At 53.1% G+C, this 14,604-nt stretch overlaps 1 protein-coding gene and 1 long non-coding RNA gene across 6 annotated transcripts in view; one reads left to right on the top strand and one right to left on the bottom strand.

Moving 5' to 3' along the window:
- Positions 1-1,132: 1,132 nt before the first annotated feature.
- On the bottom strand, positions 1,133-9,942 carry LOC113627465 (uncharacterized). The gene is made up of 2 exons (XR_003435557.1): positions 9,323-9,942; positions 1,133-6,202 (listed from the first exon to the last, which is right to left on the bottom strand). It is a non-coding gene; the product is annotated as an uncharacterized LOC113627465 (long non-coding RNA).
- Positions 9,943-10,117: 175 nt separating this feature from the next.
- The window catches only part of LTBP2 (latent transforming growth factor beta binding protein 2), a 96,514-nt gene continuing 92,027 nt past the window's right edge, over positions 10,118-14,604 (top strand). For all 5 annotated transcript variants that reach the window (XM_027120007.1, XM_027120008.1, XM_027120006.1 and 2 more), the window contains exon 1: positions 10,118-11,002. In XM_027120007.1, coding sequence (XP_026975808.1) covers positions 10,524-11,002 — 479 coding nt within the window. In that variant the 5' untranslated portion in view covers positions 10,118-10,523. The remainder of the gene's footprint in view (positions 11,003-14,604) is intronic.

Raw genomic sequence — 14,604 nt, 5'->3', positions numbered from 1 at the left:
GGTTGGAGGGGATTGTTTCTAAGCATGGCAAATTCACTGGCTTCGTGTCGATTGGTGTTCATTTGGAATGACTTTGGGTGGGTTGATGGAGATTAAGAGCATGCCACTTCCTCCTCACACAAATGACTCCTTGCAATTGACCAGAGGACATCAGTCTCAGAATTCCAGATAAATAGTCTGTCCCCTCCAGGGCCAGCTGGTGGCTTAGATGTGGGGAACAGGTCCTTCTTTCTGAGAAAAGGAGCTGACTAGAGCTAAGCACGCCATTAATTGACCCCAGCCTACCCCTCCAGCCTCATCTCCTTCCATAATCCCATTCCTATCCAAACTCCAACCACATAAGTTACTTGTCATTCCCCCTAACAGCCCAGGCTTCATCTTACATCCCTGCCTTTCCCTATGCACTGCTTCTCCTTGGCATGTCCCCCCTCCTACATAGTGAACTCTCCCTTAGCCTTCAAGATTCAAGTCAAAGTCAGGGCTCTCTGAGAAATGCTCCCTAGCCAACCCCACTTGCATGGTTAGTGGTTTTTCTTCAGTGAGCCCACCAGATGGTTAATTCCCATCCCACAGGCAGTGACGATGTCCTACCCACACCCAGTGCCTAACACAGTGTTTGGCACAAACCAGGTGCTCAAAAACTGTTTGTGGAATGGGAAGGTCTCCTGATGCCAGCCAAGCAGGCTAAGCATTAGAAGGTAGGCAGGAGCTCAGAGGCAGCTCAGGCAGCTAAAGGAACTCCAAGCCCCACCAAATAGTACACCTGAACATCTTGAGACTGAAACTGCAGGTGGCAGAACACAGCAGCTAAAGAGTGTGTGTGTGTGTGTGTGTGTGTGTGTGTGTGTGTGTGAAAGAGAGAAAGAAAGAGAGAGAGAAAGAGGAGAGGGGGCAGAGAGGGAGGCCAGTCCTCTGTGGAGCAATGGCTCAATCAGAAAAGGGGACTGTTTCCCCTCAATCATCATGGACCCTTCTATGTTTCTTCTTGCCATCTGGAAGAAGGGAGATGCTGACAGCTTATCTCCAGTACACCCTCCCTGGCTCCCAGCCCGCTCCCTCCCCACCAGCGGCTTTGCCACTTGCACCTACGCTGTCAGAGATGTTCTCAGGCTCTGAGGCCCCACTGCTGACATGCACAGCCACTCTTGGCTTCCCTGGCCCAGACAGCCAAATAGCTCCCAGCTTCTTGAGGGAGTTGAAAGAGAAAGAGTTGAGAGGCCTGGGAGTCAGGAGACCCTGGTTCAAGCGCTGGGGCTGCCAGTAGCCAGTCATGTGACCTTGGACAAGCATCTCTCCAGCTTCGGGACTCAGTTTCCTCAACCGTGAATTGAAGGAATGGGCTGGCTGCCCTCTCAGGGGGGTCCTCTCCAGGGTTCACATTCTGTGGGATCCATGCCCATCCCTTGTCTGTCTGCTCCTCAGATCAAAATCTTAGTGTTGACAGGGAATTTGAGTTCATCCAGTAAAACCCTCTCTTTTATACATGAGGAAACTGAAGTCCGGGGAGGGCCAGAGGCACAACAGGGAGACACTGGGGGCATATGCAGGACCAGAACCAGGGTCTGTGCCCGCTGCTGTGATCTGACCTTGTCCTTGAAGGACTGCCTTGTTCCCAAGCTGCCCAGAACAGGTTGATGCAGGGCACGGTGGAGCCTTGGTCTTCTTCAGGCAATCAGCTCAGGGCCACTGCCTTTTGAGCCCGTCAGAGAAGCCCACTACCCTGGACCAAATTCAGGTCCAGAGACCTGAGCTTCAGCCCTCCCTGTGTTACTGTCCAGCTGCGTGACCCCAGGCAAGTCATTATACCTCTTCGGCTTTGTTGTTCTCTGGTTATATGGACCCCCTTCGACTGTGAGCTCTCGGGAATGAGGACATACCTGTTGATTTAATCCCAGGGCTTGGCTTTCAAAATCAAGTGGCTTAGTTCAAATTTTCAAGAGAGGATCTTATTTGGCCAGTAACCAATGACATATGCATTCAAATCAGACCACAGAAGTCTTAGGTACAGAAGCCTTAGCTCACTGACCAGCCAATGTAAAGGCTGCCCCGGGTCATGTGTTCATCCCTGGTCCAGTCGGCTGTGGTCCGGAGTGTTGTGTTGGTAAATACAGTTGTATCTAGGCGCTGTGCTTTAAAGGACTACTATGACAGTCTCTTGCTGGTGAGGAAACTGGCTCAAAGAGGTTAAGTCACTTTAGCCAAAGACACATAGCTGGTGAATGATGGTGCCGAGTGGCACTCCAAAGCCCCGTGGATTTCCCACTTCTCCGGGACCTGTAGTGGTGGACTAGTCATGCGGGGCAGAGGGCGGTACAGGAGTTCAGTGGAGGGAGCGAGCTTTCTGGACTTGGCGGTGGGGTTCTAGGAAGTCTTCTTGGAAGAAGTGGGAGTTTTCAGATGGGAATTAAAGGACAGGCAGGCAGGGGTGGGAAGAACATCCCAGGTGACGAAAATGGTGTGAGCCGAGGAATCTGGGTAAGGGGACGTGGGTGGGGAAACTGGGGGTAATTCTGGGTGAGTGGGACTGTGTTGAGTATCTGCAAACAGGAGGGGAAGGGTATGAGACCCGCTTGGGTGCGGGGCCAATAAGAAGTCTGGGCCTGATTTGTGAGGTAGTGGGGAGCCATTGAAGACTGTTGAGCAGGTTTTTGGTGTCATCAAACCTGTGCAACCAGAAAAATGTATGATTCGTTGTTTACAAGTCTGTTTCTCCCTCACTGCTGTCTTCGGGCAGAGGTGGGGAGGGGCGGAGTGCTGCTGAGGAGGTGCTGGTGGCACCAGGATCTTCACGCCAGGGCCTGAGCAGGAGTGAGAAGAAAGTGCGTGGCGGCCAGGGCTTCAGGACTGGAGGTGGAGGGTGAGGAGGAGGGGAGGGGCCAGAGATGCCTTTCCTCCCTCCCTTGGCCATCAGCCCCCTCCGGCCTGAGGTCTGGTCTGGTGAGGCAGAGCACAGAGCATGCCTCTGCTGTCTGTGTGAGTTCCTGAGGAGTGAGATCTTTAATTTTTGTCTGCTGAGTCCCGATGGGCGAGGGGCCAGCCTGTGTTACAACCTCCCCGAGGCCCCTGGGCCAAAGCACTCAGACCAGAGTGGACGGAAACAAGGAATGAGTCATGTAGACTGGCTGGGGCCCACTGGGATCTGCACCTCCTCCTACCCACCCCCCACCCCACCGAAGCCTGGTGTCTGTACCCTGTCCTGGGGAGTCTGGGGGTTTGGGCCTGTCCCTAAGGGCTTGGGGTCCTAGAGAGAGGGGCACCAGGGAAAACCTCACTGAGTATCCCGATTCTCAGCGTATAATTAGGGGAAAATGGACATCAGAAGGTGGTGGCAGAAGGTGTCATCCCTCTTTCTTTGTCTTGATCAAGAGTGAGCTGCTTATGGGCTTATTCTGGGAAAGACCCTACAGCAGCCCCTGTGCTCTGTCCCCCCAAACCCCTATCCCTTGGGCTGTGAGGGATGCTGCCGTGTCCCAGCAGGAAGCCAGATGGGGACAGGCTGGGAGACCTCAGCAACAGCTGAGGAAAATTGTTTCCTGCTCAACTTGTCCTCAAATCCCTGCCCAGCCGTTCCAGAATCCAGGATAGGGCTTCATCGTCCTTCAGCCCACAGGGCTTTCTCCCTGGGCATTTGGAAAGGATAATACAGTGTGTAATCTGTCCCTATCTGAATAACTCCCTCGTCGCCAGGAGAGCACCTGAAACCCTTGTGGTCTTACGGGGGGAATTAAAAGAAGGAGACCTTCCGGGCTGCTCACATCGTTTTCCTGCTCAGGTCTTCAGAGACTCAGCTCGGGGAGAAGTTATGCTTCAGTCCCCAGGGGTTCTAGAGGATTCCACTCCAGCCAGAGGTTGAAGGGATTTATGCAGGTAAATAGGAAATGTGGTCTGAACTTTAGTTAAAGGCACAGAGCTTTCAGGTCAGCCCACCTTCGTATCAAGGGTTGGAAATGAAGGGAAACGGAGTGAAATCAGTTATTTTGAAGAGCTGCCATTCCACATCATTGCAGGACATCCTGGAGTGAGTGCAGTGTGCTGTAGTGGAAACAGCACGGACTTTGGAGCCAGTCAGACCTTTTAGTTGAATCCTGGCTCGACTCCTGGCTGTATGACCTTGAGCAAGAGACTTCACCCCTCTGAGTCTGTGAAGTGGAAATTACGATGCCTACCTCACAGGGCCACGTAGATGCTCTGTCTGTGCTCTAAAGAGAAAAGCTGAGGGTTGAGATGAGGCTTACTCAGAAATGGAGAACGACTTGATGTAGGGTAAGCTTATTTCCTTCCTTCCCCTTGGTGAGAGGGAATCAGATTCAGTGAAACTCCCCATGATGACTTTTGCCTGCCCTTGACCTAAAATAGACCCCTAGCTGTAAATAGGCCTGAGAAGAGTGGGATGTGCTTGATGGGGGCCAGCTCGTGACAGCCATTTCATGTGTCCATCAGCACCAAACACCTCACACCACACCACAAAAGGCTGTGAATGCTTCTGGTTCCCAGACATCAGCAGCCAGAGGTGCGATTCCTGAGAAATGCTCCTCTGGAAGCTGGCCTGTGTATAGTGTCTGGAACCAGAAAAACCAGGAGTGAATCCTAGTGTAACCAAGTACTAGCTTTGTGATTGTGGGTAAGTCATTTTACCTCTCTGAGCTTTCATTCCCTCTTCTGCTACATGATGAAATAATAGTACTTTCTTCAGAAGGTTATTATGAGGATTAAAGGAGAATGACTGTAAAACACTTAGCACAGTGCCTGGTACCTTTCAAAAGCTCCAGAAATATCAACTGGCAAATGAAAGTAGCAGTCATTGAACCCCTCCCATCACAGGGTAGATAGGGCTGGTTATCTATTTGCCCTGAAGGTGGGGTGGCAAGAAAAGCATCATTATCTCTATTTTCAGATGGGAAAATAGAAGCCAAGCATAGCTGAGAGCTGAGCTCACGGAAGACAGAAACATTCACTGCACCCGGAGGGGACAGTACTGGCAGACCAGAGCAGGGTGGCTGTGAGTACTGGGGGGTTGCCAGGCCACGGCGTCTGAGGTGGCGTGGTCTTGGCAGCCCCTGTGGGCCTTGGAGGCCTTGAGCAGGAGGGAACTGGCGCCTTTTCATACAGCCTCTACCTTCCAGACTGGAGGCTGAGGCTGCACGGTGCAGGGTCCCAGCTGCCCAGTCTCTGGACAAGGATGTCTGAGCCCATGAGCTGCTCCCATCTGGAAGGCTGGGGGCCCAATCAACCTTCCTTCAGCTCTTCCGCCCACTGATTAACCAGGAAATGTGTTATTTGTTCTAAGCAGGGTAACAAGCTCTCCTGGGGAGAGGAATTCAGGACTGGAGGTCCAGTCACTTCCAAGGAAGAAAAATCCCTGGAATTCTGTCCAGAGTCTGGGTCTCAGCAAAGGGAGCAGAAATGCGGTCCTTGTTTTTGGTCCTTATTGACCAAGTTAGTTCAGGTTCTGGTAGCTCTCTGGCTGCCGGCGTTATTCCAAGACATGGGAAAGCAATGAGGTCGCCTCGAGTGTCTAGCAGACTGCCATCCCCTCTCATGGTGCACGTGTCCCGGCAAACCTTTCCCCACTGGAATCTTTTTAGCAGCCCCTTGGGACTCTCTCTGCAGCGTTTCCAGAGACGATTTCCCTCCCCAGACCCGAGGGGTGGGTTAGTTGGCTTAGCAACATTTTGTGCCTCTTTAGGGGGGAAGCGGGAATCAGGGGTAGGGAAGTGACACGTGGTGAGTCAGGGCCCTTGCTGGAAACAGTTAGCTCCCCTTCTTTTCCTGAGCAGGGAAGGGAGAGGGGAACAGAAAGTTCTGATACCCATCCCCTGGGAATTGAGTGGTGGGCTAGCCGTCAGGGAAGAGGCTGGGGAACGTGCGGTGGAGAGTCTTAGGTGGGGACAGCTGCAGAGATGGCTGGAAAAGGTACCACTCAATTGTCAGGAGGGCTGCCGTGGCTCAAGCCCAGAGTGAAGGCAACGTGGTGCAGTCTTAGAAGCCTGGGCTCAGGTGGCACATGACCAAGGTTGGAACCCTTCCTCAGCTGCTCATCGGCTGTGTGATTGTGGGCAAGCCAGTAACTATTCCCAGCCTCAGTTTCTTCCTTTGTGTACGTGGAAATCACAACACCTCCTTTCTTTGGTTCAAGGAGCCAATTCACGTAGCATGCTTAGCACGGTGCTTGGATCATAGTAGACTCCATAAATGTTCGCAGCTTCAAAAAGGAAAAACAAACAAAAAACGCCACTGTTTATGGGATTGGAGATTCTGAAGAGCTGCATCAGCAGATCCCAGCGATTACAGGGAAGGGGAGTGATGGGCAGTAAGTGGGAGGCAGGACAGGAGGATGGTGCTGGGATGGGGGAGTAGGAGATGCCAGTCTTCAAAGTAGATTAGCCTGGCTGTGGGCCCCCAGGAGAACAAGGTGGGGATTTCCAAGGACCGCTTGTACTCACCAGAGAGTGGGAGGGGCGTCTAGAGGTGAGGGAAGTGTGTCTGCATGAGGGTTTTGGCTGAGCTAGAGCAGTGAGAGGCTGAATGGGCAGCAGACTTCCAGAAGTGCAGACGGAGGAGACAGAGCAGTAATAATGACTTGGACACGTGGGAGGAAAAAATAGGTCAGGGACGAAGATGATGCCAAGGTTTCTGGCCTTGGGAGGCTCATGGGGATCTGAGGTGAGCGTTGAGGGATGACGAGGAGAGATCCTAAAGGAACTGGGGAGGTAGTGGGGTGAGGAAGGGAGCCCGGAACTACAGAACTGGGTAGATAATGAGGCAAGGGGAGGGAAGTGTGGAGCTGAGGCTTTCCCATAGCTGTGAAGGAGCAGTGTCTCAGGGAGAGAGCTGAGCATCCTGGGAATTGAGATGGCATTCATCCCAAAATGCAAGGTGCAGAATTCAAGGAGATCCTTAGGACCAGCCTTAAAGGCAGCAAGCACATGAACTTGGACCAGGAACTCAGTTTTTCTCTTTGAAAATGGGTCTAATGATACCAGCCCTCCCTACTTGTTGGGATTACCCTGTCTTTCATTCAGTTAGCCATCCATTGAACACGTATTTCTTTTCTTTCTTTCTTTCTTTCTTTTTTAATATTTATTTATTTATTGGCTGTGCCAGGTCTTAGTTGTGGCACTCGGGATCTTTTTTGCTGCGCGAGGGATCTTCGTTGCAGCATGCGGGATCTTTTTTTTTTTTTTTTTTTTTTTTTAGTTGCAGCATGTGGAATCTTTAGTTGTGGCATGAGAACTCTTAGTTGCAGCATGCAAACTCTTAGTTGCAGCATGTGGGATCTAGTTTCCTGACCAGGAATGGAACCCGGGCCCCCTGCATGTGGAGCGTGGAGTCTTAGCCACCGGACCACCAGGGAAGTCCCTGAACACATATTTCTTGGCTGTCTATTAGAGGCAAGCACTGTTCTAGGTTTTGGGGAAACCGGGGTTATCCAGGCAGGCAAGATACCTGCTCATTTAGAGCTATCATTGTGGCTTGGGAAGTCAGACAATAATTTTACAGGTTGTTGAACAGGATTTTTCCTGTGGGCTTTGAATTTCTGCTGAAGATGCAAAGGCTAGAACAATAAGGACTATATATTCTCACATGCCAAAGAGAAGTACTAGGCATCTTACTAAAGGCAGAACCAGTTCAACGACTATCAAGATACATCCCTGGATTCCAGCCTACGAATACAAAGGGATTGAAGAAAGTCATTGAGTCAGAGAACAGTTGCATCAGTAAGCAGGGCTGAGATTTCCCCTGAGGGTACTCCCCAAGCAAACCAAGTGAACAGGGCCCTAAGAAAACCAGTCATAGAGACTGGGGGCCTCCAAAGAAGAGGAAACTAGCATGACTCCCCATAACTCTGTCTCCACTGATGCTAGCTGAGGTGCTAGAAGCTGCAAGCACCCCAATGCACCAAAGCACAGCAAGAAAGTTCCTGGGAGAACCCAACCTACGTCTTTAGGAATTGGGGACGTCCATAAATGAAGAGGCTTGTGTGCATTTTCTGTCTGGAGAAATCTGACCATGGAGACTGGCTGGAGTGGCCCTTATAACAGGAAGCGATGCAGCCAGCTCACCACTGGTTTGCTGGCATGGACAGGAAAGTCCCATGGGGAGTAGGGGACACAGGGAAATTGCCCAGAGAGTGCCTTGCTATGGTAGTGCAGGGTGGAGATCATGCAGAGAGCTCCCCAAGAACCCACAGATGTGCCCATGAAAGAGCCAGAGCTTGGCACCTGTCAGCCAAGGGCACCTGTCACACAGGACTTCACCATTGTCCCCCTAACACCTCTCCCCCAACCCTGATGTGGAGGAGCCACAGCAGAAAAGGAAGGTCAGAAAATCAGACCACACCCCACTCTCCCTAGTACATGATCTTGCGCCAGGGGACAGGCCTGTGGAGGGAGAGGAGGGGTATTAAATTGGATACGAGATTGATTAAATTGGATGAGGTTTTGATTTGGACAGAACCAGACTTTTTAGTGCCTGGAAATTGGTCTTAATTATAGAAACGAAACTGTTCTTGTGACTAACGGCGATGGGCAAGCCAAGGACTCTGCTTGAGATGCCATTAAGGGTGGAGAAGAGAAATTCACCATAATAATATGGTTGAAGGCAGTGAGAGGAGAAAAATAGAGCTGTTTCCTAATTGTTCCTCTTCAGGTTCAGCCCATTCAATAAATCAGTTATACAGGTAAACAAACAATTTCAACTACTCTAGAGCAATGAAGGTGAAACAGGGTGTTGTATTAAGAAGTGATGACTTGGGAGTGGGAAGACTGCTCTAGGTTGGGGGGTCAGGGATGGCCTCTCCAGGGGGTGATGTTTGAGCTGAGAGGTGAAGTGATGAGCGTGTCCTGTAAAACATCCTGGAGATGAGTGTTTCGGGGAGAGGGAAGTGGGCATGAACTTAGCCTGTTCAAGGAGTAGAGAGGAGGCCAGTGCAGCTGCGGTGTGGTGAGTGCCCCAGCAAGAGGTGAGATAGATCAGACAGGGGGCCAGTCCTGCAGGGCTCTGGAGGCCAAGGTCAGGAGTTGAGGCTGTTTTCAACATTAGACTGGGTCTGTCCTTTGTGTGGTGTGGGTCCTTATAAACTGGTGCCTTCCTGCCTGCTCGGTCCCTCTGCCTCTCCAGGAAGCAGTAGGCTGCAGGAATGCAGGGGCGGGGTGGGGTGCTTGGGGGAGGCAGCCATGGTTGCCAGGCCTTTAGACTTTAGGGCAGGGGACCATGGTGTGAGTGATGAGCTGATTGTTGGGGGTACTAAGATGGGTGGCCGTTGGCATTCTAGCACCCCTGCCCTCTCCCTGCCAACACGAGAAGATGTGAGCACACTCACTGCATCAATCAGAAGCTCATCGAATCCCGAGGGAGTGAGGGGCTGGATGGGAATCTAGGAAATGGATCTGAGCCGCAGGCTGGAGGACTGGATTTCATTCACTTCTTGGACACATGCTGTCTCCTTGAGTGACCTTATTCCAGATCCTCCATGTTTATTCCCCTGTGGAAGAGAAGACACCTCTTGTAGGATCCGCCGCCATCAACGCCTCAGGCCTAGGCTCGATCCTGACGCAGCAGGAAGGGGATTAAGATCAAGGAGCTAAGGCGGCTAGCAGCGACAGGTCTCTGCCGGCCGCAGGGTAGCCAAGGACGCGGCCTAGTCCACTAGAGGGCGCGCGCCCCCAGGGGACCTTCCAGCGCTCCCGCGTCCCACGGCGGCGGAGGCAGGCGAGCTGCCCCGTGCTGTCCCAGCTCTAGCCGCAACCCCGGCCGACGCCCCCAGTGGCTCGGGCGGGAAGCGAAGGGTCCGGGGCCCGGCCTTTGGGTCCTGTCTCTGTCATGCCGTTCTTCGTACCTCTCCTGACCTCCTTCAGACCTTCGAGGCTGCAGCCTTGGTCATCGAACAGGGAGTTTGTCCCTGAGGTTAGGGGCGGGAGATAAACTCTGGACAGGTCAGCAGTTCAGTTTGCCCAGGACAAGAAAAAGGTGGCTTGGGTGCCCCTGTCCCGGCAGGCGTCATCTCGCCTACTAGCCCTCGGGCCGGCCCTGCGTCGCCCCCAGCTCCTCACGGGTTAACACCCCTCGCCGCCCGCTCGCTTCCCAGTGCCAAAGTGGGTGTTGCTGGAATTCCTCTCTCCCTCTCCCGTAATGAGGGGGCTGAGCTGTCCCTCCGAGGAGGGGGCACGGTGTGGATAAAAGAGACGAAAAATCGGGGGGAGGTTTCCAAAAATAAAACCCTCCGGTTCCCATTCAGAAGGCTACAGTGACGGGGAGAAGGCGCGGTGGTGCGACAGCGGTGCCCACCCAGCTAGAGACGGAGCGCGGCCGCCGGGCTCATTGCACGCAGCCCCGGGCCGCTCCCGCAGCCTGGCCCTCGCTCCACGGAGAGCCTGGCCCGCAGTCTGATTCGGGGCCCCCTAGACGGGGAGAGGCGGGCCACCGAGAGGGGACCGGAGCGCAGCCAGAGGGCGGCCGGGCGCACAGACTGCGAGCCCCGGGGCAGTTACCCGCGCGCGCCGCTTTCCGGGCGCCCCGGCGCCATGAGGCTCCCAACCACCACCCGCTGCCCCGGGCGCGTCCTTCGGAACCCCTGGAGGAGCTTCTTGCCTCTTACCCTGGCTCTCTTCGTGGGCATGGGTCATGCTCAGAGGGACCCGTTGGGCAGATACGAGCCGGCTGGAAGGGACGCGAGTCGGCTGCGGCGCCCCGGGGGCAGCCACCCCGCAGCGGATACAGCCAAGGTGTACAGTCTGTTCCGGGAGCAGAACGTGCCCGTTCCGGGTTTGCCGCCCGCGGAGCGGACCCAACCTGGCTGGGGGAGCCCCAGCAGGCCCGCCGAGGCGGAGGCCAGGAGGTCGCCCCGCGCGCAGCAGCCGCGGCGAGTCCAGCCACCTGCGCAGACCTGGAGAAGCCGGCCCCTGAGCCAGCAGCAGTCCGCACCCCGGGCCCAGGCCCCCCCGGCTCTCCCGCGCCTCGGGACCGCGCAGCGGCCGCGGGCTGCGCGAGGGCGGCTAACGGGGTGAGCACTGGAGAGGGAAGCATGGGGGCTGGGGGAGCGAGGGCGATCTCCCGTACGCTCGTTCGTGGAGGGATGTGCTGGCTAGAGGACAGGGCGCCGGGCTCTGTCTTTCGTCCCTCTGTCCTCAGTACTGCGGAGGAACAGACCGAGGTCCCGGAGCTGGGGCTCCATCTGACCCACTCTCAAAGAGTTGAGAGGAAAGAGAAACATCATCCACACCCTTTCGTACCAGCTCGCCCAGACCCGACGTTAATCCTTTCCCAAGGCGCCAGGGCATTCGCCCGCTCTCCTCCCTCCCGCCTCCAACCGGTGCCTGCTGACGCCCGTAGCGGTGCGAGGATCTGAAAGGGATCGGGGAGAGGGCAGCGGGGTGGACGTTCCACGCGCTTGAGGCCCAGGGGAAGCTGAGCGGGCTTAGAGCGCGGGTAGGTGGAGGACGTCGGGGGCTCCAGAGCGCGAGGGTAGATGCATCTCCAGGAAGGAGGCTGGCAGCAAAGCCTGCGCGGGGGAACGAGTCTGTGGGTTGCGGCAGAGGTCGGCCTGGGCCCGCGGATGGCTGGACGTGGAAGTGGGCATGGGATCGGGGGCACTTTGGGCAGGAAGCCTGCTCGCGATGTGGCTGTGGCACTGTGGGTCCGTGGGGGAGTGGGTCTGTGTGTGCCCCTATGCAGCTAGGTGTCAGCGCGACTCGCGCACTTTGCAGGGCTGTCTCCCCCCTACCCTGAGACGACCAGCTGCTTGCTGGGGGCTCCCTCGCAGCGTGGGAGAGGTTCCCCAGTAACCCTCGGCCCCTCTGAAGATCCTCATGGCTGCGGGAGGCTCAGTCTTGCCTGAGTATGACAGGTATCTCCAGAATGGAGGGCACTGGAGGCCCGGGCAGTGTGGGGATGCGTGGGGACACCATCGGGGAGGCTGGGAAGGAAGCTGGCAGCCCTTCTCGGCTTGGGCCCTATTTGCCAGTTGGGTTCAGTCCCCTGGCTCATAGCGTGAAGGACACTGCAACCCCTGTTCTACTCCCGAGGATGTTCTTCCTGCCTCTCCACTCACTATTTTCCTAGACTGCAGCACTCTTCTCCTGTATTTCTCTGCTTAGAGAGACCTTCCTGACTACTCCTGCCCCACCCTCTCTCTTCCTTCACCCTGCTCTACGTTTCTTCATAGCACTTATTCCCATTGGACATATTATGTTTCTGTTTCTGCGTTTATGGTCTGGTCTCCCAGCCCACGCTAATGTAAGCTCTATAAAAAGAGAGGCTTTGTTTTGTGCATTGCTGTGTCACCGGTGCCTAGAACAGTGCTCGTATATAGTTGCTGCTTGTTAAGTATCTGTTGAGTGAGTGAATGAATTCCCCGCTGCCCTTGGAAGGCCCAGCTTAAGGCAGACAGAGTAGACCCGAGCACTGCCAAGTCGCTTACACAGAGGATCAGTCAGAGGGTGGTAATGGCCTGTGCAAGTGAATACATACTTCTTAAGAGCAAGTGTGCAGGGCCTGGGATAGGGGATTGGGCCCCGAGACAAAGACATTGTTCCTGTCAGGAGGGCAACTCAATTACTTCAAATCGAATTGGAGAAATGGACAGATAGGCACTGGTGAACATGCTTTCTAGTAGCAGAAGCTTCATGTTAAGCATAAAGGAATGGACGGCTGTGGCTGACGAGCCTGGAGGAGAAGGAGGCCCTGGGGTTCGATGGGCAGCATGTGGGGAAGCAGAGGGGAAGTGGCAGGAGTGAGGTCCCGAGTTGTAGCACTGCCCAAAGACAAGGGCTTTCCACTGTTGGCACTGGCCTCGGGGCAGGACTGCACCCTGGTGTAGGGGAGCCACAGGGCTGAGGCTGGAGGCATAGGTTGAGCCGGATCACGGAGGAGCTTATACTGTCGGCGTTCGGGTGGGAGTTGGGGGAAGATGGGATAGTGGAGTGGGGGTGGGAGGGTGCACTCTTCGCAGTTGTGAAATGAGGTGGTGATGAGCAAAGCAGATTGTCACCCTGATAAGGCTGGTAGATGTACACAGGTGTGTAAGGACCTGGGCTGGCTGCCACCCACAATCACTTGCCATATACAGGTGCACACATCACATCACATGCTGGGGTGGCTCCTCCCCCAGATTATTTTCTGCAGCTTTGATAAAGGGTGGGTTCCTCTGGCACTGCAGCTAGCCACTCCCAGTCATCTGGGGAGGGGCTGAGTGGCAATCTTGTCCATCGGCTTCCTCTCCCCAAGTCCATTCTAGCTCCTGGCTTCTGGCCAGGCTGGCCTCTCTGGCAGTTGCCTTGTGAATTGCTCAGGGCCAAGGACTAAGTGCCACCTGCTGGTAAAGCTTGGAATTGCATCACCACTACTGGGGATTCTTCATTCAACAAACGTTTGGAAGGTCTCCTATATGCCCGGCACTTTGCTGGACCATGGGGATACAGCAGTGACCAAGACAGCCTCTGTCTCCGTGGAACTTGCAATGTAGTGGGGTTTTATTGCACATAATGAAGATTTTAAGTGTGCGCCAGGCACAGTGCTAGGTGTCTGGGACACAGTGTAACCAGAGCAGAAAATTCTTGCACTATTGAAATTCACAGTCCACAGGGGACTTTTTAAGCCATTGTTCCCCAGCATTCAGTGTTTCTTAAGCTTAGCCTCACAGCATACCACCTTAATAATATTTTCCTCTATCTTTTCCTCCTTGTTCTATTATTTTCTTAAATTTATAAACTGTTAAAATAATACTTTATTAAAATAAAATAAAGTATTTTATATTATGAAGTTTTATACAAACCTACAAAAAGTATTGGAAATAATACAACTAACAATCCAGCTTTTTCAAACCTTAATATTTGGGCCTATTTTGCTTCTGATTTTTTTAGTCGAAATATCGTCTATAAATTTGTCTCCCTCTCTCCCCAGAGTTAACCACCACCTTGAATTTACCCATGATTCCAATCTAGGTTTTTATAGATGCATGTATCTGTAACATATACAATATTGTTTTGCATATTTTAAACTTAGATAAGTGGTGCTATGCTGCATTATCCCTCTAAAATTTGCTTTTCCAATCCTCATTAGATGTTTGAAATTTAACTACATTAATATAATCAGCTCAAGTTTATTCATTTTAATTGTTGATCATTATGTCATTGTCTGAATATACCACAGTTTATTTATCCATCCTTCTGTTTTGGGACACTTAGATGAGTTACATATTTTGGTATTACAAACAGTGCTTGGCATTTTTCTACATAAATAAATCCATTTTCAAGGACACTTTGTATCACTATCATAAGCTGAAAATAGTACCACTTGTCATAAAGAGGAAACTGTAGGAAAACTGAAATGAAAACAAAATGTTCTCAAAGTCTAGTCAAATACAATTATCATAGGAAGTTCAGCCCCGTAGTTCTCCCTACTGGAAATGGCAATTGGCAAGGGCTGGAGAGAGAACCTGGCGTGAAGACCCAACCTCCGACAGATATTTTTTCCCACTGGTCTAATCACACTAGAACGATCACTAAAAAGGGAATCACTTTCTCGCTGTGTGATTCAGCATTGCTGCATGTTGTGATTATGGAAACGTCACACTTCCTTTCCTACCAGAAGGGTGTTGGGAAACAT

The sequence above is a fragment of the Aethalodelphis obliquidens genome, unplaced genomic scaffold (assembly GCF_003676395.1).
Source record: "Aethalodelphis obliquidens isolate GAN/ISIS:26980383/991018 unplaced genomic scaffold, ASM367639v1 scaffold21, whole genome shotgun sequence".
In the NCBI taxonomy this organism is placed as follows: domain Eukaryota; kingdom Metazoa; phylum Chordata; class Mammalia; order Artiodactyla; family Delphinidae; genus Aethalodelphis; species Aethalodelphis obliquidens.
This window is presented reverse-complemented; position numbering and strand designations above follow the sequence as displayed.